A 26,112-nucleotide genomic window follows, 5' to 3' on the forward strand; every position below is an offset into this window, starting at 1 on the left:
CATTACCTTGAAAACTGTCCTGTCAGATCTCTTCTCAGTCCTCATCTGATCTGACTGCTCTCTTAGCTTCCATGATACACACTTTCTTGGCTCTTACCAGCTGTCTCGGTCTCCTTCATTTGCCACTTAAATTTTTTAGTGATCTTTGAGATTTTCTTGGTCTCCTGCTCTCTTCCCTTCTAAAAATACTAATGTTATGGTCTTAGACACAATTTCAGTTCCTGGTTCTACTTATTAGTAGCTGTGAGACTTGGACATACTTTTTAACCTGAGTTTTGGCATCTGTGATTTGATGGTAATTGTGTCCACTGCAAAGTGTTGTTAGCAGTAGATGACATGTGGTATGTGTAGCGTCCTAGGACAGGGACTGGAGTAAAGGTTCAACATGTGGCAACAGTTTTTGTTTTCTTCCTCTCCTTTTAAACCTAAGAGCAGATGGATATTAGTAAGTTTGCTGAATATGTTTAACTAAATGCAACTAAACAGAAAACTGATTCTCCCAACCTTGGTTGCTTATCATCCTTCAAAAAACCAGACAATAAATAATTCATTACCTGGGTGAGATGCAACTTTGATATTGCTCATGTGGGGATGGGGAGTGAAAAGGGAAACCAGTTTCGTATGTATTCTTCAGTGCTTTCATATCACAATGTTAAGTTTTACCATTTATTGTTTCAGGAGAAAGAGAGAGGATAAGCACGCTGAAATGTGAAGCAGATGAAGGTCTGGGGGATATTTTGACTCCATCTAACATCCTAACTTGTACTGTTGATGAAGACCAAGGAACAGCAACAACCAGTCAAAATATATGTGTGATTATGTAGTTTTTCTTAAATAATAATCTCCAATAACTATAGTATTTTTTTTTTGAGGACAGTCAAATTCATTTATTGTGTTTTCTAGTAATCCCAACGATTTTTCATAATTTTTCTTTTAATTTAGACAATTAATTTTTAAGTGTAGAAATTAATAATTTTACTTTAAAACTTCTGTTAAGAGATATCTTAGATAATATATATGGTAGGCAAAATAATGCAGCTCAAATATCCACCTCCAAAAGATGTCACATCCCAATCCCCAGAATTTATGAATGTATTGCCACACCACACAGGGGAATTAAGATTGCCGGTAGAATTGTTTGCCATTAGCTGACTTTAAAATAAAGAGGTTACCTTGGTTTTTAAGGAGGGTCCTTAAAAAGGGAAGAGGAAGGCACAAGAGAAAACCAGGGAGAAGGCAGTGCTGAGCTGCTGTTGCTGCCTTTGAACATGGAGGTGGCAATGCAGGCTGTTTACAGTCTGGGAAAGGTAAAGGAACAGCTTCTTCTAAAGCCTCCAGAGGGAACACAGCTCTGCTGAACACAGCTTTGGCCTCTCTCATAATTCAGCCTGTAAGATGACCATGTAAAATTATTACAATAAAGTGTAAAAAACTCTGCAGTTTTTCCTATTCTAAAATATTCAGTTAAAAAAAGGCTATTAAGGGCGGTGCCTGTGGCTCAGTGAGTAGGGTGCCGGCCCCATATGCAGAGGGTGGCGGGTTCAAACCCAGCCCCGGCTAAACTGCAACAAAAAAATAGCCGGGCGTTGTAGCGGGCGCCTGTAGTCCCAGCTGCTCGGGAGGCTGAGGCAAGAGAATCACGTAAGCCCAAGAGTTAGAGGTTGCTGTCAGCCATGTGACGCCACGGCACTCTACCTGAGGGCGGTACAGTGAGACTCTGTCTCTACAAAAAAAAAAAAAAAAGGCTATTAAACCTGATAATTTATTCTTCTTAGTTTCCACAGGTAGAACAAAATTGTTTCTTTTTAAAGAAAAATAAAAATTTCTTGGCATGTGGCGCTTTGGAATATTAGTAGGAGAATTGGTAGACTACATGAAGGGTGTAATAGGGACCATACTGTAAAAGAATCTAAAATAATGAGAAATCACTTCTTTAAATTATATTTAGATACAAATGGATTTTGTATCTATTAAGTTTAAATATTTACATACAAATGATTATTATATAAAGATTATGTAACACATAATTTGTAGAGCACAATTAGAAATGTGAATTTCCATTACTGTGGATTCAAAACATAGCATGCTTGGACCCCTCAAAAGCGATGTCTTAGAATCGTCATCCAGAAGTTCTGTAGACACTAGCTGATACGCCACTTTGACACTTTTCACAATTATCAGTCATCCAGAAAAAAATAAAAATACATGTGATATCGTATTAGGAATATGGAAAGTGAACATATTTGCAAATTATATTTTTCACTGTTATGTTTGTGATTTGAAAATCATTTAGAAAAAAGGTTAAAGAATGTTTTATGAAATTCCAGAATACTTTCTTCACTACATCCTCTATTTTTGCTCTGTCCATTTTATCTTTGGTCCCATAATTTTCTTTGTGCAGATTAGGAGGCTGAGTGGGCAAGAGTGTGACTCTTCCCCCAAAGACTAGGTATAAAATGAGAAAAAGCACTGGGAGGGGAGTCAGAGTATCAGGTTGTAATCGTGATTCTGTCATCAAACAGCATTGTACACTGAAGGAGTCTACTAAATTCTTTAAACTGTTCTTGTCTGTGAAGTTGAGAATCAGAGAGAAATGGACTAGAGCATCGGTGGGGTGCCTTTCGCTCCAATTCCTACTAGTCTTTCTTTTCTAGATGGCGTCATCTTGAACACACAGCTGTGCTGGTCTGTCAGAACACCCTGTGACTGACTCTGTTTCATTGCTTTTAGATCTGATGACAGAAAGATGGCCTGCAGATGAACGAACAACATAATTGGGAGTAGATACTGATAAATGGTTGAGAGCAGATTGTAAAGGAATAACATACCTGTTGCCTGTGCCCCTCACACAAAGATGAATCACACTGTGAGGGGTTTCAATTCCCTGAACAAGCAGGAAATGCTACATAGGCAGAAAATGCGGACACCGTAGGTCTTTATGGTTATTGTCTAAACACACACAGTGTTCATGTTATTCAGGACAGAAATCATATTAAACTTACACCACTTCCTAAAGAATCTACAGAGTTGTAATGCATCCATAAGCATAGGATTACCTAATAACTATGTACGTTTACTGATTTAAATTGCACATGAACTTTATGTTTATCCTGTATATTGTTACTTTTATAGAAAGTAACGTTTATAATTTTCAAAGTAGTTTCACTCACTTTCCATCCCAGTATCACAACCGTAGAAGGCAGTGAGGATATGGATTAACATCTCCAGATTATACATGCAGACTCTAAGCCTCAGAAAGATTAAGGAGCAGCTTTAGTGTCAAAAGGTCAGACGTTTGTCATGATGAGGCCAAGGGTAGGCTTAGGAATGCTAACTGCTTATCCAATGCTCTTTTCAAAATGCATTTTACAGATGAGCTTATGTCAGAAAAACCAACTGCTGTTCTCCTGAATGACTTAAAGGTAGCTTCCAGCCTCTGAGATGTGGAGCTGTTAAGAGATAGAGAGAGAGTCACATGAAGTGCCGACAGTGCTACACAAAAACCATTCTCAAATTAGGAACAAACTCCTCATTACTGAAAGGGCTGCTGGCAGTACCTTCCCCTCACATGCGCATACACTCAGAAAACGTCACTCAGCTAGTCTCTTGACTGTATGCTTTTTGAACATGATCAAATAAGCTTGTTTAAAGTTTCTTTCAAGAAAATCGTTAGGTACATTCCAAAGGGTCCCCTACAATATTGTTTAGAATTTAAATGTATCAGAATTTTTCTGTGTTCCAAAAATGTCAGAAGAATTATTCTAAAGTGCTAGTCAATTATCAGTCATTCATTTTCTTTTCAACATTTTCATTTCCCTTTTGTTTTTTAAGCAAAAATAGATGCCGACAGAACATTAATTTTTTTCTAAAAGGAAAATTTCTTTTCTGTTTCTTAAAAGTGATTTGACAAATGAAATTTTAAAAATATGGATTATAGCAAATTTCATGACAATTTTTTTCTCTCAGATTCCTATGTTTTAGAGCTTAGGGCTACATACTAATCTGATTTTGCCTTTCTAGACTGAAGTAAATACCTTGGCCTATGTACATAATGCTAAGAATACTGCACAGGGGGCGGCGCCTGTGGTTCAGTGAGTAGGGCGCCGGCCCCATATGCCGAGGGTGGCGGGTTCAAACCCGGCCCCGGCCAAACTGCAACGGAAAAATAGCCGGGCGTTGTGGCGGGCGCCTGTGGTCCCAGCTACTCCGGAGGCTGAGGCAAGAGAATCGCGTAAGCCCGAGAGTTGGAGGTTGCTGTGAGCCGTGTGACGCCACGGCACTCTACCGGAGGGCGGTACAGTGAGACTCTGTCTCTACAAAAAAAAAAAAAAAAAAAAAAAAAAAAGAATACTGCACAGGCTGACTTTATTACAATAGGGAATAGGTTTAGAAAAATATTTACATATGAAGATGTTTAATAATTTTATATAAAATACCTTTAATTGTACATATATTGCATTATTTAAATAACTTTTCCACAGATAACAGGAATGTTGCTTCAAACTCCTGATCAGAGAATCTGCTTACAGACGCGCGAGCATTTTCTCTGATTCGGAGTCTCTCTTCTGCAGACATGGAAAGAATACGAGTCATAGTCTCCGCATAGCCTTCTTCACTCTCGGCCAGAAATCCAGTTCTCTCTCCTTCATGAGGAACAACAATGTCAAGTTTTGGGCCCCCTGAATTGTGTGCAAGGATGATTGTGCCAGCTGCCATACACTCCACAACTCCTGAGAAAGAAAAACAATCATGTAGTCTTTTAAGTTTTTGAGTATATTCACAGAACAAGGATGAGCAGAAACCTCCCAATTTCAAGAGATTCATAAAAAATTCAATTCAATGTCTGCATGTCTATAAATTTGCTTATTTAACTTCCATGGTGCAAAATAAAAAATTTTAAGTTTAGTCTTCACAATAATACCAAAATTACAATAGACAAGTAGATGTAAGAATAGCCTTCAACAAATATGAGATCTGACAATTAAGTTTATGAACTCATCCTAGAAAAAGTGCTCCATATCTCACTGCTGAACATCACCAGTCACCTCGAGGTACTCCCCTTGGCCAGCTCTGCACTGACACCAACGCCTCGTCCACCCTTCAAAGCAATTCTGGAGCTCTTTTTCTGGAATGGCCATCAGAGCTGTCACCGTATTACCCTGGATGTCCTGAACATCATCAGAATGGATTCCTGTCAATACTTCTTTGATCCTTGGATAAAAGAAAAAGTCACTGAGGGTCAGATCAGGTGAGTGGAGAGAGTATTCCAATGTAAGTATTTGTTTTTACTGGCTAAAAACTCCCTCACGAACAATGCTGTGTGAGCTGGTGCACTGCAGTGATGTAAGACCTTTCTCATGCCAACATTTTCAGTTAAGCTTTTCCTGATTCTCTCAGGAAAGTAACTCAGTTTGTTAGGCTTCTCACAGTCTGCTGACAATTTTGACATACAATGCAACAAACCTGCAATGTTTTCATCAGTTTTGCTTGCTACTGCTCCCCCCTTCATCAGTGACGCTTTCTCTCCCCTCAGAAAAACATTTAATCCATCTGTACACTGCTGTTTTCTTCACGGCATTATCCCCATAAACTTGGACTAACATGTCCCTGATTTCACTTTCACTCTTGCCAAGTTTAACAAGAAATTTACGAATGTTTGTTTGTTGCTCTAACTGAAGCTCCCACATTCTTGCAAGGGCACACAAAAACACTCAAGAACGCTAACACCACCACGCGTCGATACAAACATAGCCGTGAGACACTGATACACCACGGTGATGAAGCCCTTCTGAGTTGTTCGTACAGCACTGCCAACATTAAGGGCATGGTGGCAAGTTTGTGAACTGTGAAACCTCATGGATACATCACAGATAATTAAATTAGAAGACTAGAGAGTATTAGCAAGGTGGTAGAATGTTAGCAGATATTAGAAAGACAAAAGGAGTAAAAAGATACCAAAAGCAAAATTTTAAGAGTTCAAATTACATTATTAGCACTAAAAACAACAATAAAAAACCACGTGAAACACCTCAGTGCAGCACACTAAGGTGGAGCTTGTGCTCCTGCCTGGATTTCCGGCACTTTGGAGACCACGGCAATGCCCAACAGCAGTGCTGAACTGAATGGAAGTTGTGGTTAATTTCTGTCAAATGATACAGGTGAGTGTATAAATTCCTCTAGCCAGCCTTTCTTAGCCAAAATCCTGGCAGAATGAAGCCCTTCAGAGAATGATTTAAGGGACTGCTTTCTCAAATCTCTGAAAGATGGTAGAGAGCTGATACCTCAGATGCCCAGGACAGCAACCATTCCAGTGTTTGACAGTGGGAAAATATCTGCAGCTCAGACTGTATTTGCTTGAGGACAGACAGCACCCTGGTCCTTTCTGAGAGGCCTTGGTCTAGTCAACTTCATGCCTCCTCTGTTGGACCCTTTCCATCAGCACGGTAGATTCTGTACCTCATGCTTATCCTCGGGTGTGGTAGGCTCCTCCCAGCCACTCCCTCCTCCACTCCTCTTTTCAGAGAAATTTCCTAAAAATGTGGTTTGCACTCATTAACTCCATTCGCTTGTCTCTTAATGCTCAACTTTTGACGTTTTGCTCAGTCTGACTTTTGCTTCCACTTCTCCCTTGAGAAAGCTCTTGCCCAGGTCACCAATGACTGTCCTTCTAGATCTGAGCAGCACTGGAATGTCTGCCCTTCCCCTTCTTTCTGAAGAGTCAGTGTACTCAGCTTATGCTCAGCTGGTCCCCCACTCCCCCGCCCCCTAGCATTTCTTCTGCCCACTTCTCAGCCGTTCCTGTTTCCTGCATTTTACACTAAGAGCGTCATTCCACTCTGCACGTGTCCCACGGACAATCTTATCCACATCCATGGGAGTTTCAGTACCTACCTGCACAAGAACAATGCCTCAATCTGTATCACCAGATCAGATTCCTCTCCTTCACGGTATACAACTACCTCCCAGGCACAGGCGCTCATGGACCCCACGGACAGTTCAAATACTACCGGTGCTGGCTCACCAACTGCTCCTGACCCACCAATGGCCTCTGCTCATAGCCAAACCATTCCCGTTATTTAGGCCTCCTCCTCCCTCATATAAAGCATCTGGCTGACTATCAAGTCCTGTTTAATCCTTCCCCAGCATGTTCACCTACGAGTCCAGTTGGCCAGCACCTCCTATCTGGGTTGCCGCAGCAGCCACTCCTTTTTCCATCTCCAGGGTCTCGCTTTCTCTGTTCCTCACCAACCCACTGCCCATGCTGCAGCCAGAATGGACTTTAGGGAACAAGTTTTTTTTGTTTTATTTTTTTAATTTTGGAGACAGAGTCTCAGTCTCCTAGGCTGGAGTGCACTGCTTCATCATAACTTAATGCAGCCATAAACTCTTGGCCCTGAGCAACCCTCCTGCAGCAGCCTCCTGAGTCGCTGGGACTACAGGTGCCCGCCACACGCCTGGCTAGTTTTTCTATTTTTAGTACAGACTTGCTCTTGCTCAGGCTGGTCTCAAACTCCTGAGCTCAAGGGATCCACCACCTTGGCCTCCCAGAGTGCTGGGAATACAGATGTGAGCGGCACCTGGCCAGAAAAGCACTTAACTCAATCCAATATTTAATGTCCTTCCATCTGACCTGGACTGGCTCAGATTACCTCTCCATGGTTCTGCTGTCTCCCCTGTGGGCTCCAGCAGCCTTGTGCTTAGTCCCCTGAAAGAGCTGATGTATGCTCCTGCGCTCACTCCTGTCAAAGTGCTGCTCCCTCTGCTGGACATTCTCCCCTCTTGCCTAACTTCTAATTACTGTTCAGGGCCCAGCTTCAGCATCACGTACTCTTCTTGGGCAACTGCTCCCTGCCCCCACAGATCTGTGGTAGGTGCTTCTCTTCGGGGCTTCATTTCACCTACTCTTTTTTTTTGAGACAGGGTCTCACTTTGTTGCCCTCGGTAGAGTGCCATGGCATTGTAGCTCACAGTGACCTCAAACTCTTGGGCTCAAGTGATTCTCTTGCCTCAGCCTCCTGAGTAGCTGCCACAACACCTGGCTATTTTTTAGAGAAACGGGGTCTCACTCTGGCTCAGGCTGGTTTCGGAACTTGTGAGCTCAGGCAATCCACTGGCCTTGGGCTCCCAGAGTGCTGGGATTACAGGCATGAGCATCCCTCCAGGAGGGCTTCTCACAGTAATTCTTTTGTTCCTTTATTAATCTGTGAACATTATTGGATGGCCCCTCCTTCTCTTTGTGCCAAATCTTGTAAGCGTTCAACTTACCTCTCCTTGCCCATTAGCCATTCTTGTTTACTCTCAACAAACAAGACCACCCAGCCGCCTGCACTTTTTAGCACAGCACCTGTGGCCTGCTGGGTCCAACCAAGAGTGAGAGGTCTCTGACAGGCAGAGCAGCTCCAGTTGCTGTCACATCCCCAGCACCTCACTGCAGTGCCTGGCATAGAGTGAATGCTTAGTAACTATCTGTGGCAGGCAGCACAGGAGGTGAGATCCCACGAAGAAGATTGGATCAATATGTTCCTGCTGAATGTCTGGGCCAAGCACTCTGCCATTAACTAAGGTTAGAAAAGTATAAGAGAGGGCGGCGCCTGTGGCTCAGTGAGTAGGGTGCCAGCCCCATATACTGAGGGTGGTGAGTTCAAACCCAGCCCTGGCCAAACTGCAACAAAAAAATAGCCGGGTGTTGTGGCGGGCGCCTGTAGTCCCAGCTACTGGGAGGCTGAGGCAAGAGAATCGCCTAAGCCCAGGAGTTGGAGGTGGCTGTGAGCTGTAACGTCATGGCGCTCTCCCAAAGGCAACAAAGTGAGACTCTGTCTCTACAAAAAAAGACAAAAAAAAAAAAAAGTATAAGAGAGCTCACATCTATAATCCTAGTACTTTGGGAGGCAAAGACAGGAGGGTCACTTGAGGCCAGTAGTTTAAGACCTGGGCCACATAGTGAGATCCCATCTCTAAAAAAAATAGAAAAATTACCTGGTAGAGGAAGTATGCACAGAACTTATGCAGTCTCAGTTACTTGGGAGGCTAGGGTGGGAGGACTGCTTAAACCTAGGAGTTTGAGGTTACAGTGTGCTAGGATAAACCACTGTATTCCAACCTGTATGACAGAGTGAGACCCTGTCTCTTAATAAAAATAAAATATGGGTGGCACCTGTGGCTCAGTGGGTAGGGTGCTGGCCCCATATACCGAGGGTGTTAGGTTCAAACCCGGCCCTGGCCAAACTGCAATAAAAAAATAGCTGGGTGTTGTGGCGGGCGCCTGTAGTCCCAGCTACTTGGGAGGCTGAGGCAAGAGAATCGCCTAAGCCCAGGAATTGTAGGCTGCTGTGAGCTGTGTGACGCCACGGCACTCTACTGACAGTAATGAAGTAAGACTCTGTCTCTATAAAAAACAAAAAAAAAAAAAAAAATATATATATATATATATATATATATAAAATAGATTGTAGTCTTAGTATAGGAAACTTCATTTTGTTTTCTCATTTTCCCCTAGGAACTAGCAGCATGAGGCATAAAGTAAGCCTTTAAGAAAAAATATGCTGGGCAGCGCCTGTGGCTCAAAGGAGGGCACTGACCCCATATGCTGGAGGTGATGGGTTCAAATCTAGCCTTGGCCAAAAACTGCAAAAAAAAAGAAAAATATGCTGACCCAGATTAGACACAAAGCAGTACTTAATTTCATACTGAAATATGTACTCAACAGGAAGTCAGAAGAGAGACAGCAATTTGTGCTAGAGTAAACTAATGGCAAACTAATGGCTAATGGGCAAGGAGAGGTAAGTTGAACACTTACAGAATTTGGCCATTCCAATAATGCTCAAAGAATAAAGGAACAAAAGAACGACTGTGAGAAGCCCACCTGCAGGGATGCACAGCAGACTCACCGGAGCAGCTCTACCAAAATACACTCATCTGGGCCCATCCAGATATTGATTTGGTCGCTCAGCAGAATTAGGGTAGGACTCAGGAATCTGTACTAATCCTTAGAGGGTCAGACTGGGAGAAAAAATGTGGCACTAAGAGGAGGGATATCTGAGTCAGAATTTGGGCTCCACCACTTCCTAGAGATTTACCTTGTGCAATTACTAAATCTTTCCATGCTCAAGTTTCCTTATTTATAAAACAGAAGTAACAACGATATCTATCAAACATGATTTTGCAGAGGATTAAATCAGACAGTAATTGTAAAAACCTCAACACATTGACCTATATATAGTAAGTAGTTAATAAATATTACCTGTTATTAACTACAGTCTTACAAATGAGTCTCAAATGAGAAAAGCATACTTGGTGGATTAAGGGAAGAGAATCAGGACTTGATATAGACTTCCAGAGGATTACTTTATCAAAAGAACCTAAAATGTACATCTTGTGGCATCAAAGAAGTTATTTAAAAGCTAAACTCACCAATCCCAAAATGCTCATTCCACATGGTATGCAGGCCAATTGTTGCTTTAGACAAGTAATTCTTTAATTCATCAAATGGAATGTTTATTTTAAATTCCACATCTTTGTGAACCCCTAAATCTTCAGACAGCTTTCTCAGTTGGTTTACCCTAAGTTCATCTTCTTTGTTCCGGCAACCTCCAATGATGACAAGTTTAAGAGGAGATGACTTATTCACCTTCTTATCCAGCAATTTAGCAAAGGCTCTGATCTGCAAAGGATGATTCTTTTCAGGTCTAAATTGGCCAACAGAAACCAGTAAATGTCCTGGGGTCATCTTTTTCTCATGTAAGGGAATGTCCAGAAATGTCTGCACATCACAAGGTGGATAAACAATGTTAGTGCAATTCCCAGCCTTCCACAGTGACAGGATATGGTTTAGTGTCCAAGAAGAATTGACCATGACTACATCACAGCAAGAACCAACAAGTCCATAAATGAAGGCAAATAAATGGTAGTAGAGGAGCTTTGCTTTGCTGAGGAATGGATTCCTGGTAATGAAGGCTGCATTATTAAATCCAACATTCTGATTCTTCACTACAGAGAGCATGTCAGTGCTGATAGTGGGATAATGAACATAGCTTCCAACCTGACATCCCCCTAAATACTTAAACAGAGGGAGTGTGAAAGCATATCCCATTGAATCGATGTATATGTCAGGAACACACTGGGTCAGAGCTTCCCAGCCAAGAAAAATGGATCCGAGACTTTGGCCCAGCAGTGTGAAGTGAGGATAGAGTGAATCTTCCACAAGGTAGCGTTTCCTTAAGAAAACAAACTGCACTGGACAAGTTAATCTGATGTTAAATCTTCTGAAAGCACCGTCTAGGATCTGTTGACCGCTGATGTCAGTGTCCCCAGTATAAACAACATAAACTGCTTCAGGATACCTGAAGTAGAATACAATGGTCAGGAACGCCATTATCTTAGGTTAAAATCAAGCAAGAAGTTGCAGATAATTATTTTCTCACAAACATAAAGAAACTTATTTTTACGCTAAACAACAAAATTTTCCACTGTTTTACATTCACTGAGTTGCCCTACAACTAAAATGTTAGTCCTTCAAAAGAGACCTTGCCTTCTAGTTTTTTGAGGTTTCTTTCACTGAGGGTTTCACATAGAGCAAGCATCAACAAAAACTGCTGATTTATATATAAATGATACATTTTCATTTTTAAGAAATAATAAATTTTATTTTGACAATGTTCTCAGTATAAAAAAATAAAATGATTATAATTAGTAATAAAATATTAATGAAACACTCAAACAAGAGCTAAATTCACCCAATGTATCTTTAGGTAGGCTTATAATACTAAAGCATTATTCAGTGTTTTTAACTGAGAAATGCAAAAAGGTTTTAAAAGCCAGACCACAATTTGATATAATTAGAATGGAAGCATCTAAATGTATATTCTTAGGACTTTTAATGCTTTGGCCTCCCTCTGACTATATATTCTTTGAATCATAAAATATTTATGAAGTATCTAGTATGAAACTCTGGGGATACAGGGATGAGAGAGTCTTTATCCTTAAGGCATTTAGTCCAATGGAGAATGCAGACGTGTAAACAAATAACTGCAAAACTGTGTGATATGTATTGATAAATGCAGCCACAGGGTGCTGTGGAAGCCTAAGGATGAGAATCTAACTGCTCCTCCCAAGCCACCCTCCCAGCCACTTTTTCCCTAGCAGCCATAATGATCTTTTTAAACCTGTGGCTCAAAGGGGTAGGGTGCGGGCCTCATATGCCGGAGGTGGCGGGTTCAAACCCAGCCCCGGACAGAAACTGCAAAAAAAAAAAAAAAAAAGTAACAGAAGACAGTGCAGTGTCTGTAGCTCAAAGGGGTAGGGCGCCGGCCCCATATGCTGGAGGTGGTGGGTTCAAACCCAGCCCTGGCCAAAAACGGCAAAAAAAAAAAAAAAAAAAGGTAAAAGAAGACGTACCTCTGCCATAAATTCTTAGATATCACCTCTCATTGGGAAAAGTGTCAGTGTCCCCTACCATGGAATAAATGGGCTCTGGAACTGTTGTGACCAATAGAACACAGCAAAAGTGACATTGTCCCCGTTTCCCGTCCCAGGCTCTAAGAGAAACAGCTCCTACTTCTTGTCTCTTTGAATGCTCACTCTAGGACAGCAATTTTCAACCTGTGGGTTGCCACCCCTTTGTAACAATGAAAATACATCCTGCATATCAGATATTTACATTACGATTCATAACAGTAGCAAAATTACAGTTATGAAGTAGCACAAAAATAATTTTATGGTTGGGGGTCACCACAACATGAGGAACTGTTATTAAAGGGTCATGGCATTAGGAGGCATTAGGAAGGTTGAGAACCACTGTTCTAGGAGAAGACAGCTAGCTGTCATGTAAGGTGTCTGACCATCCTGAAAAAGCCACATTGTACACAAGCTCAAACTAATCACGTGGAGAGGCTGTTTGGCAAGAGTGATTGATGCCAGACAGCAGTCCCCAGTTGTCCCAGCCATTTCAGTCTAGGGGACCAGATATGTGAGTGAAGAAACCTTCAGATCCCTCTAGCCCCAGCTGCCATCTGCCTGCAACAGTGTGATGGACTCCAAACAGGGTCCCCCAAAGCTATGTCATAAGACAAAGTCAATCCTCAAACTATGAGAAATAATAGTCTTAAGTCACTAAATTTTGGGGTGATTTTTATACAGCAGCAGATAATCAGAGTATCGTCTCTCTGTTGACAATCCTCGCACGGTTTTCTCTAGCACTTAGAATAAAATCTAAACTCCATACCCTGCTCACTCAAGTCTTGAGGAACTGGGTCCTGCCTCCCTTTGTAATCTTCCATTCCAAGCTCTGCCCAGCATTAGGGGGCTAGCAGTGGTAGTTCCCTCTGTCTGAGTACTCTTTTTCCAGTAATCACTGTCTTTTTCACAAGGTAGGCAGCTCCGCACGTGGTTTAAAACTTAGGCTCTCGGCTAGGCACCTGTGGCTCAAGCGGCTAAGGCGCCAGCCACGTACACCTGAGCTGGCGGGTTCAAATCCAGCCTAGGCCCACCAAACAACAATGATGGCTGTAACCAAAAAAGAGCCAGGCATTGTGGCGGGTGCCTGTAGTCCCAGCTACTTGGGAGGCGGAGGCAGGAGAATGGCTTGAGTCCAGGAGTTGAAGGTTGCTGTGAGCTGTGATGCCATAGCACCCTACCTAGGGCGACAGCTTGAAGCTCTGTCTCAAAAAAAACAAAAACAAACAAACAAAACAACCCCTTAGGCTCTCCAGCCTCAGTTTTGCTCCTCTGTCAAATGAGGATAATAGTTGTTATGAGGACTGAGTGAACTAACACAAATAAAGAACTTCGAACAATGCCACCCGAGGTGAATGCAGTAGCTATTTTTGTCACTCAGATTTAAGTGTTAATATCCTCAGAGATCTTCCCTAATCATTTAATCCAAAGTAGTAAGTCACCCTAATATTATCCTATTTTTAACTTTTTATATAGCATTTTCCTTACTTGATATTTTTCTTGTTTGCTTTTATTAGCTTATCTCTCTCAACTAAAATCTAAGATCCAGGAGAAAGGGACTTGATATATCTTTTTTATCATTTAATTTCAAGATATATCTTGTTTATTCACTTAATGCCTGATACATAGCAGGTCCCCAAAGTAAAAATGAATAGTGAACTGTAGCACATGCTGTGTCAGGATTAACTGGGGAGTTAATTACAGGGATTAACTGGGGAGAAAAAAAGTTATTTCAGAATAAAAAGAACTATCTACAAAAGCAAAGGAACCTAGAGAGAGCATGGTATGTCAGGGAGCTGCTCTCTGTTCAGCATGCTGGAGCAGAGTATATGTGAAGGAACAGGGAGGATAATAAAAAGTGGCCAGAGGAAGATGAAAAGTATTTATGTCATGCTAATTACAGGAGAACCTCTGTAAGTTGACCAACCAAGGGACTATCACAAACTGGTGAACATACGGAAGTGGTCAACATAAGGAACTCACTTTATGGACATATGGTGCATGTCTGGTCTATGAAAACCAGGTCAGCTTAGGGAGCTGGTCAACTATGGAGGTTCTACTGTAGTTGGCTTTCTTTCCCTTGTAGGTTCGTTAGGAGTAGCAGGGGTTGCTGGGGGCTAAGTGTACAGATACAAGATTTTGCCACTGCCCTCAAGAGTTAGATAATGCAGTTAGACAAAAAAAAAAAAAAAAAAAAATACTGATTAGAGTGGGGAAGGCTTCAAGGAGATGAGATTTAAGAGAATTCTTTTTTTTTTTTTCTGAGACAGAGTCTCACTATGTCACCCTCAGTAGAGTGCTGTAGCATCACAGCTCACGACAACCTCTAACTCTTGGGCTTAAGAGATCCTCTTGTCTCAGCCTCCCAAGTAACTGGGACTACAGGTACTGGCCACAACCCCTGGCTATTTTTTTGTTGCAGTTGTTCAGCTGGCCTGGGCCAGGTTTCAACTCGCCACCCTTGGTGTATGTGGCTGGCGCCGTAATCATTGTGCTACGGACCCTGAGCCAAGATTGAAGAGAATTCTTTGGATCTTGGCAGTTACAGAAGATGGCAGAGCAAATACAGGGGTGGTGGCTGGAAGCTGGAATGGACCAAGAATATAAAAATGCATACGGAATCGTGTGAAAGCTTTGGAATTGAATGGTGTGTGCCAGGCTGTAGGATAACCATGAAAGGATAATAGTTTTCCTTATGTAATAAAACAACAATAGAACCTATACTTTACTATGCTTTTTTCTTTCTAAAAGGAAATCATAAATACTTTCAGGGTGGAGGAGGTGGGGATGAGGAAGCCTAAAACATTAAATAAAGTATAACACCATATTCCTTCTAACATAGGTAATTTAAGACTATACGACTTGTAATGACATCAAAATTTGAATCAAACAGATGTTTTCAGAGATTATTTCTGGTGCTACCACTGACTAAAAATATTCAGGTTTAAAGTGCTCTGCAATACTTGGTATATTTCAGTTTATTATTTAATCTATTCTGCATACATTCTCCTAAAGGTGACTGGTTATCCTCATTATGCCATAAAAGAGGACACACTTTCTCTTGTCCATTTCTTTATTATAGCAACTAAAATTCAATAGGATCATATAAGGCAAGTGGGCATGTGAGAGACACAGTTTCTTTCTTTCTCTTTGAAGAAAAAGAAAAAGATAGGATCTTGCTCTGTCACACAGGTGGGAGTGCAGTGGCATGACCACAGCTGACTGCAGCCTCCTGCAAGCTCAAGCAATCCTGCCTCAGCCTCCTGAATAGCTGAGACTACAGATGCGTGCTCCCACATCTGGCTAATTTTTTGTAGAGATGGGGTCTTGCTACATTGCCCAGACTGGTCTCAAACTCTTGCCTTCAAGTGCCTGCCTCGGTGTCTCAAAGTGCTTAAGATTAAAGCTGTGAGCCACCACCCCGGTCAGAAATGTTTTCTTATTGAAGAACAGTCAAAGGAATTCCTGGATATCTGTAAGGTACTAGAAAAAGAAGAATTCTGGCTGATGATTTCTTAAACGATGGCAACAATACAGCAAATTAGCTAAGAAAGATGCATACCTACTTTTTCTGCAGGGCTCTTAAGGCACACCATAAAACTCTTTCTCCACCTCCACCAGCATTGCAGTATGGATGAAAAAATGCAATCACCATTTGATTTTTCCCATTTTTGCTAGTTGACATTGACTTTTTGTTTCTCTGTAGCAGCAGTCTGATTTGCCAAAGGACAACGATCAAACATGCACATAAAGTTCCACATACAATTAACCCAGGGAAGAATAATGAATAAAAAAACCTGAAATAAGTGGGGAAAGTTGAAAATCAGTAAGATGACCATTGAGAAAAGACTACAATTTACAGCCTACTTTTACATATCTACTTTACAAATACGTAAAAAAAGAGAGAATTGTAGTTTGCAAGTCTGCTAATATTCAAGTATTGAATTTTTTTAATTATGAAAATTCTAATACTACCAAATATCCAATGTTGAAAGCATAAGTCCTCTTTCATTCTAACCTTTACAGCATTCAATTTAATATACTTTTATCAGCATTGAACCATCTAACTCTGTGTATCCATTAAGTGATTAAAAACAATTAACTATTAACCTAAACAAGACATGATTAGGAATGGCATCTCTCAAAATGACAGTATGTAATTCAAAGAAATACACTTATTTAATGATCACTATTCCATTAAGTTTCATGAGGTAGTAAATCATCTTTTTCCTCTCACTTCACCTCAAGTAGGATAAAAGAGGCTGGGTGCCCATAGCTCAGTGGGTAGGGTGCCGGCCACATTCACCGGGGCTGGCAGGACTGGCAGGTTCGAACCCGGCCCAGGCCTGCTAAACAACAACAACAACAACAACAACAAAAATAGCTGGGCGTTGTGCCGGACTCCTGTAGTCCCAGCTACTTGGGAGGCTGAGGCAAGAGAATCACTTAAGCCCAAGAGTTTGAGGTTGCTGTGAGCTGTGATGCCACAGCACTCCACCAAGGGCAACATAGTGAGACTGTATCTCAAAAAAAAAAAAAAAAAAAGTAGGGTAAAAAAGAAATGGAACTTAGATTTCTCCAGTTCTGTTCTCAATTCTGCATTTGATCTGTTTACATGACTTACTACCACTCCCTTATGTGCCTCTGAATGAATTAAAAAAGCCACTAATGTTCTACTCACTGCATGTTAATAACCTCATTCACAAACTATAAAAAGGTTCTCTATGACTATCAAGTCTACAGAAGCTCTACAAAATCAAGGGCCCAGCCTCGTCATTACTGTAGCCCCAGTGCCTACCATAATGCTTTATAGAAAAGGCAACCAATAAATGTTTGATTAATGCATAATTTTATCACCTCTTTAAATGTCTCTTACATTAAAATAAATTTTCTAGGTATGTGTTTCTTTTAAGATTGACTAATATAGTGGGTACCTAACAATATATCTTTTCTTTTTACTAACAATATTTTTTCTTCCCTGCCTATGCCTTATAAAGGATTTGAGAAATTTAGAAGATACAAAAACAATGTAGCACCAAAATTTAAATTAAAAAATGCCAGGACCAGGGAAAATAGAGTGAACGATAGTATGTATGTTAGTGTAGAGGCTGATGGGGGACAGAGATACGCGGGCTGGAAGTCTGTACATATTAGAGAATGGCAAATTGGGCTATGGGCTGCTTGCTTAGCAAACAAAGCAAATAGGAGATGTTTTATACAGTTGCATAGTTTTCATTGTCTTAAGTAGAAAACATATTACATTTTCTGAGAAATAAATATTTTATTGATATTTAGTTTTGAAATAAATTTCTCATGTGAGATATCCTGCTGTGAACAAATCTGCTACCTGCAAAGGTTATTTGATTTGTTAAAATAATTTGGTCTGAGAATACATTTATAATCTTAAAAATTACTGAGGATCCGGCCTGGTGCCCGTGGCTCAAGCGACTAAGGTGCCAGCCACATACACCTGAGCTGGCAGGTTCGAATCCAGCCTGGCCCACCAAACAACAATGACAGCTGAAACCAAAAAATAGCTGGCCGTTGTGTGGCAAGTGCCTGTCATCCCAGCTACTTGGGAGGCTGAGGCAGGAGACTCGCTTGAGCCCAGGAGTTGGAGGTTGCTAGGAGCTGTGATGCCATAGCACTGTATACCCAGGACAACAGCTTGAGGCTCTGTCTCCAAAAAAAAAAAAAAAAATTACTGAGGACCCAATTGTAGTTTTTGTTTACAATAGGGTTTCTCAGTCTCAACACTGCTGACCTTCTTTGGACTAGCTAATTTTGTAGTGGGCAGTTCTGTGCATTATAGGATACTTAACAGCACCTTTGGCTGTGACCCACTAGATGCCAGTGGCACTCTCTCAAGGATGACAATCAAAGGTATCTCCAGACATTGCCAAATGCCAAATGTCCATGGAGGGCAAAATCATTCCTGGTTGAGAACCAGAGGTTTACATTGACTATATATCTACCAACATTTAGCATATTAGAAATGAAAATTGAAGAATTTTTTAAAATTTATAAATTGATTAAAAAGTAACAAATTACCTTCATGTTTTTATATAAAAAATATATTTTCCAAACAAAAAAGACATCAAAAAAGGGTGTCGGTGTTTTACATTTTTGCAAATCTCTTGAACATCTGCTTAACATCAACCTAGATAGTGGCTTTTCCTCTCTGCTTCTGCATTGAATCTGTGGTTATATGTTGTGTAGGTTGCAGTATACGAAGAAAACTCAGGCTAACTCAGATATTTACCACAAATACGGGAGTGTTAAAAGAACGGGGTAGGAAAAAAAAAAAGAACTAGGTAGGCAGAATATACTAGGCTTTCTATTAGTGTAGAGCAAGGCATTTAAAAGGCAGTAGTATTAAAACAACAAAGGTGGAAAACTTAGGAGCTTTTTTCGCCAAAATGTTAACATTAGATACCGCCAGTTGGTAGCATTCCAGGGACTTTTCTTTTTACTTATCTATTTCCTAACTTTTCTAGAAGAAACAGTCTATTACCTATCTTACGTCATGCAAATGCATTACGTCATGCAAATGCAATACAATTTATTTACAGCAATGAAAACAAATAAATCAATGGATGATCAAAAAACAGAATTCAACGTTAAGTTTTATATTTGAGTGACGTGTTCACAATGGCAAATTGGATGAGTTAAGGGGGAGAAACTAAGATGCGAAGGAAGATTCGGTTTCTTTTTTTTTTACCAAAAACAGACAATGAAAAGACTGGAAAATCTCTCGTGGCTCCATCAGGAGAGAAAATGAAGAATTAGTATCAATAATTTACGACACACTCATTGGAGTGTGAAAAGGAGGGGAAAAAACTGAAGCAGGGAAGGAAACGCGACCCCTGAGCCAGCGGGAGAAAACTCGGGACCCGGAATCTCAGCACCGAGTCGGCCCCGTCCCATCTCAAAGACCCCCCGAAAGGACGAAGACGGCTCGTTGGCTTAAGGAAACGCCTTACACTCAAGATAAGGAACGAAGCCATTCCCCCGCCACGTAAACTTTACCTACACTGGACGAGAAAGTGCCACTACGCAACAAAAAACGCCTAAAAACCCACGCCGCCGGCTGCTCACCTCAACAACTCGCACACACACCAGGCCCTCTCGGCAGCCGCCATCTTCCGCCAACCACCTCAAGAAACCCTTCCCCATTCTCTATTGGCTCCTGAGGAAGCGGGAGGCTCGCCCTCCCGCCCCCACGGGCCAATTGTGCATTTCAACTGGTTGCGGGTAGCAGTTCTCACGGCTTTCTAGCCAATAGAATCTGAAGGGGCGGAGACACGTTTTCGTCGTGGCACACACGGGGCCCGCCCCCGTGGGCAGGGCCGTAGTGGGCGTGCGCTATGTGGGCGTGGCTTGTGATGGACAGCCGGCGCTCACGCCCTCGGCCCCCGCCTGGCGCCCCGCTCCTGGCACAGAGCCCGCGGCCGGTTGGAGGCCCTGGCTGTACCTTGCGCGTCGCGGATCGATTTCCCCGGTGCAGAGTACACTCTCGCCGCGGTTGCTGCGATTGAGACCCGCGGCGTCTTGCAGCTGGGCGCAGAGCCGGAGGAGTGGCAGCGCGGAGCTGACCCGACGCGTCGTCACTGCGCTCGTTGCCCCCAGGCGGTGGGCGAACCCCCGGCGCTCCTGCTCGGGTCCCGGCCCGGCTCTGCGCCGCTCGCCCGCCCTGCGTCCTTCTCCAGCACACTCCTGAGATCCGAGGACCGAGTCGCGAGCGCTCCGGCCTGAGGTAGCGGAGACCGGGGAGGGGACAGGTCCCTGCCCTGTAGTGCCGGCCCCGCCAGGGCCCTCTGGGTGCGAGGCCCACCTCCCCTGGCAAGTCAGGGGCGCGGCAGCGCGCAGCTTTGAATCACTCGCGTGGTGACGGCTGCGGAGTCCCTGGCCCTAAATGAAGCGGCGGGTTCCCGGACCCCTCCTCGGGTAGAGCCGAGCGCACAGGTGCGCTCACGCTCCTCTGCTCCTCTCCTTGGTCTTAGCGCCGCGTTTCAACGCAGCTGCCTTGGTGACCTTTGGGGAGGTGGTGGGATCAGAGAGGAATTTGGTGTCCGCAGGGAATGATGCCTGAGCCGGAGAGGCAGATTACAGCGAGGGAAGGAGCCGGAGGGAAGTTTCCTGCCCACATTCGGTTCTGTGCTGGGAAGGCCGAGAGCTAGAGCCCCAGCTCCAGCTACCGCGGTTTAGTGGAAAAGTACCCTTAGAAAGAGCGTGCTGGTAACTTGGTGTTCAGGAATGATCGAAAGCCTAGCACTTTTTGCTGTTAAGGGGCCTTATGCTGGAGAGGTAAGGTGGGCGTACAAGTTGCTGTCTTAGAGCTCTGATTACTGAAAACAACTAAATTAGTTACCTGGGGACATGATTTAGGGTCTGGTGCCTGGACCCCTTGATGGTATATCTAGGTCTTGGAATTTTACTTTTTTAAGTATTATGAATTCATTTTAATAGTACTTTAATGTGGTCTGTTAAAAATGCAGCCGTACTTAACATGACAAGCAGATTTATTTTTTGGTCCTTTTTTATTCATTCAATTAATATTTAACAAAAACTTAGCTATGTTTCAGGCACAGTGTTAAGGAGTTGATACAGTGGTTAATAACATATGTATCTATCTATATAAATTAGGTACACATACTCAGAGAAATCTTATTTGTGTATGGTTTCTTTTTTTATTTTTACTTTTACTTTTTTTTGAGACAGTGTACCTACCACTTTTTCTCCCTTGGTAGAGTGCTGTGGCGTCATAGTTTGCAGCAACCTCAAACTCTTGGGCTCAAATGATCCTCTTGCTTTAGCCTCCCAAGTAGCTGGGACTACAGGCGCCTGCCACAATGCCCAGCTTTTATTTTAGAGATGAGGTCACACTTGCTCAAACTGGTCTTGAACTCCTGAGCTCAAGTAATCCACCCTCCTGGGCCTCCCAAAGTGCTAGGATTATGGGCATGAGCCACAGCACCAGTCCTTGTTTGTGGTTTTAAAATTTTTGTTTTCCCTAAATCAGATCACATGGGGTGTGTTCTCAACTGTGTTTTAAATTTAACAATATGTTTTAGAGGGGGCGTCTTTAGGTCAGTGGTTAGGGTGCCAGCCACATGCTCAGAGTCTGGTGAGTTTGAACCTGGCCTGGGCCTGCTAAACAAACAAAAAATAGTTGGGCGTTGTGGTGGACGTCTGTAGTCCCAGTTACTAGGAAGGCTGAGGAAGAAAATCGCTTGAGCCTAAGAGTTGGTGGTTGCTGTGAGCTAAGACGCCACTGCATTCTAGCAAGGGTGACAAAGTGAGACTGTCTCAATTAAAACAAACAAAAAAACTATGTTTTAGAGATTGTTTCACTAAGTGTGTATCTTATTCAGATTAACCTCTGCACAGTATGGAGGCACCATGGTTTATTTCCCTGTGGGTGGACATTCTGTTTGCTTCTTGGTTTCTTTTTTTTTTTCCTCTCAAGTGGACATGCATGATTTTTTTTTCACTCAAGTGGACATGTGTGTTTTGCTTTTTTCTCAAGTGGACATACATGATTATTTATTTATTGAGACAGTCTTCCTTTGTTGCCCTGGGTAGAGTGCCATGGCATCACAACTCACAGCATCTCCAACTCTTGGGCTTAGGCCCCAGCCTCCCGAGTAACTGGGACTACGGTTCCCACCGCCACAACGCCCTGCTATTTTTGTTGCAGTTGTCACTGCTTTTTTTTTTAACTGGCCATGGCCGCGTTCGAACCTGCCACCCTTGGTATTTGGGGCCAATGCCCTATTCACTGAGTCACAGGCGCTGCCCAAGAAAAAAAATCCTTATCCTTCCAGATCAAGCTCAAGTCCTGTCACATCCTTGAAACCTGTAACTCCCCCTGCCCATGTTGACCTGGCTGTCTTCTGGGTTCTTTTGATGATAGCGTTGGCCAACACTTTTGAGTGTTAAGAATTGTATATTCCTCTATCTGCACTCTTTTGTTGAATCACATAACCCTTTGTTATAGGTATTATCTTGTTATCACCATTTATTCAACAAATATATATATATATTTTTTGAGTACTTTGTGTCAGGCATTTTATGCACTGTGGATCTAGGGAAGATCAACTTTCTTCAGGAATTTACATTCTAATAGGAGATGGTGAGGGGAAGTGAACAAATAAATAGAGTAAGGGCCTAGAGAAAACATCTCCTTTGTCCTCTGAAGATTCATTGAAAAGTCAACAGATAAAAGGTAGACTGGTAGGAGAGAAGGCATACAAGTTTACTAACATTCCAAGGGAATCGTACAAAATAAGATCTCAAAGGAAGCCACTTGTATCCCATCTTGAGGTTACATAAAGAATGGGGGAATGGAAGCATGACCCAAACCAGGTTATAATGGTAAATTGGGTTATGGGCAGGGGGACGGGGCAGCCTGGTTTGCAAAGGTGGTCTCGTTGTATAGATGGAACTTGACTGGTAGCACCCCTGAGAGAGAATCAACACTTTTTTCAGATTTTAAGTGTCAGACTCAAAGTTAATCTCTTCTAGACCCAGATGAAAGAGGGCCTCTGAGAAAGAGTATCAATGCACGTTCTCTCCAGGTACATAACCTCCCTGACAAAAAGACTTCTCCTACCTGTAGACCCTCTGAACAGCCATCTCAAAATATGTCAAAGAAGTATATTTTAGGATGAAATGTTTTTGTTTCCTTCAATAGTGTTATTTCAGTTACTGGAAATGCTAAGGAGGAAAAAAGGCAGAGTAAGAACTCAGAGAATGACATGGGTGGGAGGAAGATGCTGTTTTAAGGAGGTGGTCACGGAATGATTTCTATAAGAAGGAAAGATTTGAGTAGAGACCTGAATGGTTCAGATTTCAGGGACATATTATGGGTTGAAGAACCAAAAGGTGTCAAAATCCTAAGGCTGTGGTGTGATTAAAAAAAAAAAAAATCCATTTAGGTATCTGATACAGTTTCTAAAACCCAAACAAATTCCTGAGTGATAATAATGGGAGCATCTTTTGTTATGATAAGCCCCTTTTGGCATCACCTGAGTTTCTGCTAAAGAGGGGGCTCTTGATGGGCCTCCAGGTAGTTGGGTGGGGGCTGGTTGCCAGAGGAACCAACCATGTGATTGGAGATTAGAACTTTCAGCCCTAACCTCCAATTTCTGGAGCTAATCACCAATGGCTGGTGATTTAATCAAGTATGCTTGCAGAGTGGAACCCCCATAAAAATCCTAAATGATGAGGTTTGGAGAGCTTCTTAGTCAGTGAGTACATTGACATGCTGGGGGGTAGGGGGTGGCATTTCCAGGGGGGTGTGGAAGCTTCTTGAAACCCACCTTCCCCTCCTTTGCTCTGTCTTTTCCATTTGGTAGTTTCTTTGTTGTATCCTTTATTATAAGGATAGTGGTGGTACACAAAGTGCTTTTCTGAGTTCTGTGAGCTGCTCTAGCAAATTATCTGTCTGGAGGACGGAGTTGTAGGAACCCCCGACTTTATAGCCAGTTGGTCAGAAGGATGGGTGGGCCAGACTTGGTGACTGATGTCTGAACTGTGAGCAGTCCTGTGGGGCTGAGCCCTTATCCTGTAGATCTTTGCTAACCTTGAGTAATTGGGGTCAGAATTGAATTGAAATATAGGGCACCCACAATGAATCCCCAACAATAAAAAAAAAAGAAAGAAAGAAATATAGGGCACCCAGTTGGTGGAGAATGGAGAATCCGTCGGTGTAAAGAAAGTGATGTCGGAAGTGTCATGAGCAGAAACAATACAGAAAGAGTGACTTTAGTGTTTTAGGAAAGTAAGAAAGTCCAGGGGGAAGGGGGCGGAGCAATAGAACATGAGGTCAAAGTTTATCATCACTGCACAGGTGGAGAAACTGAGGCAGAGGAGCAGTTAACTAAGGTCAAGGGGCAGATCTAGAATTGAGGCCTAGCCAGGCCTGCCATTCTCAGGTCCACATTGTTTTCCAAACTTACTTGACACTTGCTTATACCACCTGGTGTGATTATTTAAAAATAATGAATGTAGCTTTTCTTTGCAACGCTGTGCTGCTTGTATGTGGTGACTATGTTTGTACCATTTTAAAAAATATTTTCTCCAGCACATGTAGGTGCCTTGCCCTTGTCCTGGGATCAATGCGATTATGATTTCCTTACTTTGTTTTTTCTTTAGAGGCCTCTGTGGGGCAGTAGTGACCATATGACCTAGGTCATTTGCCCTTCAATCTTCAAACATTATTGATCACATTCTGTTTGTTTGGTACTAGGCCAAACAGTGACATACAAAGATGAAGAGAGGTGAGCACTGTACTTGGAAAGTGCTGAGACAGAGGTGTCTACGCAGTACAGCAGCCACAGGCGAGAATGTGGGCAGAATGGGCACAGAAAGCACATTAAAGGAGGTGGTGCCCTTGTGGGCCTCGGTGGCAGAGCCAAGGCTGGGTACGCGGAACAGCGTGGAGGGAAGGGTGTGAGACGCAGAGAGCAGCGTGGGCAGAGGGCCTGGGGGTGGAAGGGGCACTTAGGGAGCCGTGAGGGGTGGGCAAGACTGGAATAGTGATCTTAGGAGGCCCTGTCTGTCAGGCCGGGAGTTTGGACTTTACCCCACAGTCTAGAGCAGGTGTCCTCAAACTTTTTAAATAGGAGGCCAATTCACGGTCCCTCAGACCATTGGAGGGCCGGACTATAGTTAAAAAAAAAAACAAAAAACTATGAACAAATTCCTGTGCACACTGCACATATCTTATTTTGAAGTAAAAAACAAAATGGGCCGTGTAGATCAGCTGTCAGGGACTAACAGCAGTCATAACTGTAAGAACAGAGAGAATTGGCTGGCGGCGCCTGTGGCTGAAAGGAGTAGGGCACCGGCCCCATATACCAGAGGTGGTGGGTTCAAACCTGGCCCCAGCCAAAAACTGCAAAAAAAAAAAAAAAAAGAATGAAAGAACAGAGAGCGTTGGGACCTGAGTAGCTGGGTGATTAGCTAAGGGAGCGGGAAGGCTGGATTTTAAATGTTCCTTTCCCAGACACGCATTTTCCTCTGAATGAGTGGGAAGGATGGAGACTGCCCAGTGACCTGCTCTCTGCTCACTGATCCTACCTCATAGATATCAAGGAAGTATCTACTTCAGCCTTATTTTCATCTGGAGGAGAAAACTGAAATCATTGCAAAGTGAAATTCTGGAATGTTTGTAGCTTTTTCTTTTTTCCGTAGACTTTTTAAGACTAACTTAAAGGAGAAAATCTGAGCAGATCAAAGGTAGATGAGATAGAGGGGAAAGCAGAGGGTGACTTCTCATTGTGTTGTAACTAACATAGCAAATTTGACTTTTAAAACACCGGGAGTTGTGAAATCGTCATTGCAGAACATGGCAGTTTTGTTGGAGCCAGAAAATCAGGCAACCATGTGGTTGGTGTGTTAGCAGTTTCTGTTTCGGATCTCAGTCGCACCTTACAGTGTCTTTTACTGTTCTTTGTTGGCTCCCTGGGGTTCTTGAAAGCCTTCACTGCTTCCCGCCTTCAACTGCTCCCAGCCTTCACTGATTCCCGCCTTCACTGCTTCCCGCCTTCACTGATTCCCGCCCTCACTGATTCCCGCCTTCACTGATTCCCGCCTAACTGCTTCCCGCCTTCACTGATTCCCGCCCTCACTGATTCCCGCCTTCACTGATTCCCG

The 26,112-nt window shown here is 42.7% G+C and overlaps 2 protein-coding genes across 5 annotated transcripts in view; one reads left to right on the plus strand and one right to left on the minus strand.

Moving 5' to 3' along the window:
• Positions 1 to 559: 559 nt before the first annotated feature.
• On the minus strand, positions 560 to 19,620 carry ALG11 (ALG11 alpha-1,2-mannosyltransferase). 3 transcript variants are annotated; one of them, XM_053564036.1, is made up of 5 exons: positions 19,549 to 19,620; positions 16,017 to 16,247; positions 10,411 to 11,339; positions 4,437 to 4,730; positions 560 to 3,449 (listed from the first exon to the last, which is right to left on the minus strand). In XM_053564036.1, the coding sequence occupies exons 1-4, from the start codon at positions 19,590 to 19,592 to the stop codon at positions 4,459 to 4,461; spliced, it is 1,476 nt and encodes a 491-aa protein (XP_053420011.1). In that variant the 5' UTR covers positions 19,593 to 19,620; the 3' UTR covers positions 560 to 3,449; positions 4,437 to 4,458. The 3 variants fall into 3 exon arrangements, with proteins under 3 accessions (XP_053420011.1, XP_053420009.1, XP_053420012.1); XM_053564034.1 differs by lacking the exon at positions 560 to 3,449 and having other exon boundaries at positions 4,355 to 4,730; positions 19,549 to 19,606; XM_053564037.1 differs by lacking the exons at positions 560 to 3,449; positions 4,437 to 4,730 and adding an exon at positions 4,753 to 5,211 and having other exon boundaries at positions 19,549 to 19,606.
• A 297-nt stretch (positions 19,621 to 19,917) lies between these two features.
• The window catches only part of ATP7B (ATPase copper transporting beta), an 84,772-nt gene continuing 78,577 nt past the window's right edge, over positions 19,918 to 26,112 (plus strand). For both annotated transcript variants that reach the window (XM_053564026.1, XM_053564024.1), the window contains exon 1: positions 19,918 to 20,206. The gene's annotated coding sequence lies outside the window, so the exon portion shown is untranslated. The remainder of the gene's footprint in view (positions 20,207 to 26,112) is intronic.

The sequence above is a fragment of the Nycticebus coucang genome, chromosome 15 (genome assembly GCF_027406575.1).
Source record: "Nycticebus coucang isolate mNycCou1 chromosome 15, mNycCou1.pri, whole genome shotgun sequence".
Lineage (NCBI taxonomy): Eukaryota > Metazoa > Chordata > Mammalia > Primates > Lorisidae > Nycticebus > Nycticebus coucang.